Source organism: Cariama cristata, unplaced genomic scaffold (genome assembly GCF_000690535.1).
Source record: "Cariama cristata isolate BGI_N322 unplaced genomic scaffold, ASM69053v1 scaffold18518, whole genome shotgun sequence".
Classification (NCBI taxonomy): domain Eukaryota; kingdom Metazoa; phylum Chordata; class Aves; order Cariamiformes; family Cariamidae; genus Cariama; species Cariama cristata.
The window spans coordinates 12,462-18,712 of record NW_009631869.1 but is presented as its reverse complement, the minus strand read 5'-3'; the positions used below and the strand labels follow the sequence as shown (position 1 = coordinate 18,712).

Sequence of the window (6,251 nt, the reverse complement as noted above, 5' to 3'; positions counted from 1 at the left end):
AAAGGGGGCTTACAACAAAGATGGGGACAAACTTTTTAGCAAGGCCTGTTGCGATAGGACAAGGGGTAATGGTTTTAAACTAAAAGGGGTTGATTTAGACTAGATATAAGTAAGACTTTTTTTACAATGAGGGTGGTGAAACACTGGCAGAGGTTTCCCAGAGAGGTGGTAGATGCCCCATCCCTGGAAACATTCAAGGTCAGGTTGGACGGGGCTCTGAGCAGCCTGATGTAGATGAAGATGTCACTGCTCATTGCAGAGGGGTTGGACCAGGTGACCTTTAAAGGCCCCTTCCAACCCAAACCCTTCCATGACCCCTTTGCCCTCCCCAGCATAGACAGAGGGTTTTTGGGGCCAGTTTGCTGATATGCATGTGACTGAGCACCAGCTGCAGGAGGTGCAGCTCCCCAGGATGAAGCCATGGGAAGGGAAGGAAGGGACACTGGCCTGGTTACGGTGGTGGGGTCACTGCAGGAATTAGGAAGGACAAGGAGAGTTCACGCACCCAGGACCTTCACGGAGTAGTTCTTCACGGCCTCCCCAGCTTCGTTGGCCACGACGCAGCTGTACGTGCCCGCATCCTCTTCCTGGGCGTTCAGGATCTGCAGCCCGTGGCCACCTGGGCAAAAGGGGTCTCCTGAGAGGGTCACCGCTCACAGTCACAGCTGTCTATCCCCATACAGCACAAGAAGGCATCTTAAGGGACCTGCTGATCAGCTGCAAGCCTGACTTGAGGGAGTCTAATACTCTTCTAGAGCCCAGTTTCCAGGCTTATAAAAACCAGCGCTCTCTCACTGATGGTGCTGAGGGGGCTTTAGCTGTTATCAGATAATGCAGCACATGGAAGAGCAGCATCCACCTGATGGCCTGAGCCCGTCAGGTCCTGCAGGGTGATGACTTCTCACCATCCCACTGGCCTGGACTACAGCCAGACCAAGAAAAGTCCCTGCTCCTACTCCCCCAGGCATGCAACAAGGGGCCACCGCAGTCATGCAGAGCCAGCGGACACCAGCACAGTACCAGGGTGCAGGAGGACATTTCTAGATGCTTTGAGGGGAACTTCATCCTTGAGCCAGGTGATGTTGGGAGATGGGTATGCCAGAGCCTCACAGACCAGGGAGATGGGGTTGTTGATGATCACTGTGACTTCTTCTGCAGCAGCATCATGGGCATCTCCAGCAAAGGCAGGACTGGCTGCAGAGATGTGTTTGTGTGGCAGATCAGCATTAGCACCCACTTAGGCTTCCCAATGCCTCATCCTTCCACCAGAGACCATGATTGGAGTTCAGGGAGTTGGACCTGACCACAGCTTGTGAAATGCACAGCACCTACAGCACAAGCCCAGCTTCAGATCCTGCCCTGTCTTGCTGCCCTCCAAAAACACAGGGGACACAGAAGACACACTCTTCCTTCCCACAAGCCAGCATCAGAGATGGATCCTGCACTAGATGGACCCTTTATGTTCCTCCAAGAGGTCTCACAAGGACTTTGGGGCAGGTCCAGGAGCCCATGCCATGCTGCTGGCTGTAAGACTAAGGGATCCTCACCACCTGCCTGGGGCAGGCAATTAAAAAGCCTTCTAAGTTCACGTCCCCTGCTCACACCAGAGACTCTGCCTCCATCCAAAGGTGTCTCGTACCCAAAACATCTAGCAGGTACCACTTGGTTTGATTCGCCACAGAGCTGGAGGCTGTGCAGGAGTAGCGGCCAGCATCAGACAGGGAGGCTCGGGAGATGTGGAGCACAGAGCCATCAGGGGAGATGGAGAAGGTGTCTCCGCCGGGCAGAGGGTGACCGTCTTTCAGCCAGGTGATTTTAGGGTGGGGGTTGCCTGTGTGAAGTGGAAAGTAGGTTTTGGTCTTCGTACAAAGTTTTTTCCGTGCATGAGCACAGCCTGACCAGGGTCACTGCGCCAGAGCTTTTCTGGGAAGCAGGGACATCAGCCCAAATCCAACATTATCATGATCTGGATCAGGTTTTTAGAGGCTGCTGGATGAGCCAACAAGAAGAAAGAAAACTGTCCTGAGTAGGAGGTGATTAATTATTCCCAACACTAGAGGAGAAACCAGATTAGAGGAATTTTAGCTCCGTTTGGGAAAGGTTGGAGCTTACATTATGGAACAAACTCCCTGCGTGGGTGCCCCCTCCCCAGCGCCTCCTGGACAGCCCAACTGCAAAGCCAGGAACTATCCCAAAAAAAGCTCTTCAACCGATTTCAGCTATCCTCATGTCATCGACTGGAGCCCTCCGTTTGCTCCACGCCCCAAAGGGAGGTTCAGGTCAGCTGTCCCCGAGCCCCAACTCCCACCTGCTCACACCACCTCCACTCCCCGCGTGATGCTCACCCGCAGCCAGGCAGGACCAGGTGACAGGGTGACCCTCAGGCACTTTGATGGTCTCTTCTTCACCCGCATTCTCAATGTGGGGAGGAACTAGGAACACAAGCCACCGAGGACCTCAGCAGCTGGCCAGCATCGCTGAGCCTCTGAGCTCACATGCTAAGGCACAAAGGACTCCATCACTGCAGCTCCCGCCATGCTCAATCTCAACTCATGCCTGTTCCTGCAAGAGTGAAGTTCTGAAATCCCACCAGGAATCCTACAGCAGATGGAGGACCCCTCCTTACCTAGGACTTCCACGTAGAAATGCCTCCTGGCCTCCCCAGCTACGTTGCTGGCCAGGCAGGAATAGTGGCCACCGTCCTGGGCTCGTGCACGGGTGAGCCGCAGCAGCCAGCCCCCTGGAAGCACGGAGCAGAGAGGTCTCAGGGCCTCGATCCAGGCACCAGCCCATCCCAGCAGTGCTCCTGTGGGGCTGGAGCTCCACCATGTTTAAACCCATCAGCATTAGGGCAAAATGTGTTCCTGAAGCACTCGTCTCTCAGAGCATCAGTGCCTTGTCCCTGACCTGAAAGCACATGCGTGTGCTCGCTGGGGGTGACAGGAGAGCCATCCCAGGACCAGGTGACGGTGGGCAGGGGAACACCGGTGGCCTCGCACGTCAGTGTCAGGGATCCTTGCAGAGAGACGCTGACGTTGGTTGTTGATCCTGATCCTTGAATGAACTCGGGAGGAACTGGGAACGCAGAAAAGGATGGAGATCCATTTGCAAAGCAGCCAAGACAGCAAAGGAGCAAGGCAAAAGGGGAAAACTGGGTAAACCTGGCTTGTTCACACCCTCCTGCTTTGTACAGTTTGAGAACACAAGCCTAGAAGGACCATCAGCATCATCTGAAGTTGTGGACTTTGAAGGTGTTATGGAACAGGTGACCCACAGCAAGTATATGCCGCTTACCTGCACTCCCAAGCCCACACTTACAGGTGTGACACCAAGCTGGCCACACGCCCTGAGCCACCTCAGGACCTTTTCAGCTCAAGTTGCTTGGTACCTTGACCCATGAGGTTTCCCCAAGTCCTTGGGAAGTAGATGACTTGATCAAGCGTGAGATGGTCTGCTCTGATGACCCTGGAAAAAAGCTCCTGCCTGATGGAGCCAGTTCTACAGCTGTGCCTGCAGCATACCCCTTCTGACCCAAGACCTTCGACATGCTGGGCTGTCCAAGGTCCACTCCACATCAGGTTGCTCTCTGTGCTTATGCTGCATCAAACGTGCGGTGGGACATCACAGCCCTCCCGAGCCTGCCTGCATCCATACCCCCCCAGCCACCAGCCCCATCCCACACCCTTACCGTGCACCGCAACATCAAACTCCCTCTGCTCCTGCCCCACCACGTTTGCCACCAGGCAAGTGTAGCGTCCTGCGTGGACCACCTCCGCCTCAGGGATGTGCAGCCGCCTCCCTTGCTCCGTAAGCAGGATCCCATCCCCGCTGGCCACTGGCTGCCCGTCCTTCATCCACGTCACCGTGGGCGGTGGTGTCCCCATGGCCTCGCACTCCAAAACCGTCTCGCCACCCTTGATGACAGAAACCTTCCTCGGGGCTTGGCTGCTGCCCTGGATCCACGGCAGCGCTGCGGGCAGAGGGACACGGGGTGGAGGTGAAGCTGTAGCAACTCCCTTGGCCGTATGCAAGTGGGTGTACAAACGCCATCGGTCTGGACAGCAGCAGCGGGAGGCCGAAGCAAAGGTGCAAATAGTGCAACTGGGCTGCTGGAGTGAAAACCAGCTGCAACCAGCTTGGAGCCAAGAGGAAAGCTGGAGGGGGGAAAGCTAGACCAGCTGGCAGCATCCTTTCACAAAACACCCGAGGCAGCAGGTGATGGCTGTGAGATTTTGGGTCCAGCTGGACCTCGTGTGGAGAGAGATCATGGCACCTTCAGCCACCTCCGCAGGTCCTCTGTGTCTCTGGGCCCCCTGGGCTCACCGTGCACCTCCAGGCGATGCTCCTTGCTGCTGCTGCCGGCGGGCTTACTCACAGGTGTACGTCCCCTCATCCACCAGCCGTACCTTCTCGATGTACAGCACAGTCCCTCCTGTGGACACCAGCTTCGGGCTCCCGGGCTGGGTGGAGAGGGGCTCACCTGCCCGGGGAAGGGGACAACAGCCTCCTCTCAGGTTCCCAGCAGGACCAGTTCCCACCCAGAAGCTGGATACTGCTCAACATAAAGCCCTCCTTGCTCCAAGGAGACCAACATCTGTCTGGTGGGTCAACACATGCGTGGGGAGGGGTGATGCTGAGGAGCAGGACCCTACCGTCCTTCCACCAGCTCAGGCTGGGGACGGGGATCCCGTGGCACTCGCAGGCCAGCCTGACGGACTGTCCCTCCGGCACGGACACGGCGGTGGGCTCTGCCGAGGAGAAGGACGGGGGCACTGCAGGGGATGAGAGGAGAGGGGCAGCTCGCTGATGGCACCGCATAAGAGGAGAGGAGCAGCTCCCTGCCAGAGCTCCGTCCTGCTAACTACACACCACCTGCGGCTCCGCTGGCCTCCAAACCAAGAACCAGTGGAGCCTCCCCTGCACTGGCTCCATGTGGAAATAATAATCTTGACTCTCCAGCTATTAAGCAAGTGATGCTTTTAATTGCACGTGGCCTACAGCAGAGGATGACCAAGCATCCCGAGCCAGCCACACAGGCAGGCACAGCCCTTTTTTTTCCAAGCCCAGGTTGGCCAGACGCAGCCTTATTAGGTAGCACTGCTCGCTGGGAAAGTTACCTAACTCTTTCCATTATCAGATGCTGTTCTCGGTTGCTCATAAATACAGCTGGCTGGAAAATGGTAACTCCTTCCCACGAGGGATATCAATTTATAGAAGAAAAACCCCAACACCCAGAAACCCCTGAAAAACAAAAACAGCAGAACCCAAACAATCCACCCGAGCCAGGACACCAGACGTGCAAACATTTCCCTGGGAAGGGATCGCAGGAACAAGCCCGGAGCAGGAGAACTGGATTTTCTCCACTCCCTGGCTACCTGCCTGCAGGACTTCCACCAACTGGCCTAAAGCATCCCTGAGAAAAGCCAGACCCTGGCTCAGCCCTCAGGGCTGCGGACGTGCTGAACGGGCCGGGAGGCTGCAAGGATGCTGGAATTGCGCGAGAGAAAGGGGCCGGTGCCTGTCCTGGCAGTGGTTCCCGGGAACCACCGCTGGCATCTTCCCGACTCGGGCAGGGGGAGAGAAATGGGACGACACCTGAAGCGCCCGCCATGCTGACAAAGTGCAAAGCAAGGACAGAGAAGCCCTGGCAATGGCAGGGAAAACCCTTCGCTCTCCTGCCCAAATTTTGGGAAGACACCTTTTGTGCATCGTCACTGAAATCTGCCCCCGAGACTCAGGCAAACGTTGGCTTTTTCCCCTCTGATACCTGTTCTGGTGGGGATTCTCTACCACCTCCGGCTCCATCATTTTGCAGAGCTTTAATATTCTGGACTTGGCGTTTTCCAAGCCAGTCAACTACCCCAGGTACACATTATACATATAAACAAATGGTATATAATATAGTGTGTGTGTATATGTATGTCTGTGTGTGTATATACACACACTATATTTGCCCCGATGGGCTGTTTCGGCCGCAGTGGCCCTTACCCCACACGTCGAGGTTGTAGTGTTTCTCCGGGTGGCTGGGCACCAGGCACGTGTACCTGCCCGCATCCTGCTCGGTGGCTCGCCCGATCTGCCGGAGCAAGCAGAGACACCAAGAAGCTCTGCAGCAGAGCTGGACCCATGCGGCCCCTCCATGGGGGGATTTTGTGCCAGCAGGGACCATGGGGATGGGATCAGCACGAGGGGTGGAAATGGTGCTGAGCCATGGGCAGCAGGGAGGGACGTCCCTCCCTCTGCACGCACTC

The 6,251-nt window shown here is 56.3% G+C and overlaps 1 protein-coding gene across 1 annotated transcript in view; it reads right to left on the bottom strand.

The window, feature by feature from the left end:
• LOC104166273 (hemicentin-2-like) overlaps positions 1-6,251 on the bottom strand; it is a gene marked incomplete at both ends in the record, with an annotated part of 24,035 nt that overhangs the window by 5,824 nt on the left and 11,960 nt on the right. The window contains 11 exon segments of the mRNA XM_009706146.1: positions 506-619; positions 1,021-1,194; positions 1,640-1,831; positions 2,346-2,432; positions 2,627-2,740; positions 2,908-3,075; positions 3,689-3,970; positions 4,324-4,370; positions 4,372-4,480; positions 4,653-4,772; positions 5,989-6,076. Of these exon segments, the coding sequence (XP_009704448.1) occupies positions 506-619; positions 1,021-1,194; positions 1,640-1,831; positions 2,346-2,432; positions 2,627-2,740; positions 2,908-3,075; positions 3,689-3,970; positions 4,324-4,370; positions 4,372-4,480; positions 4,653-4,772; positions 5,989-6,076 (1,495 nt within the window).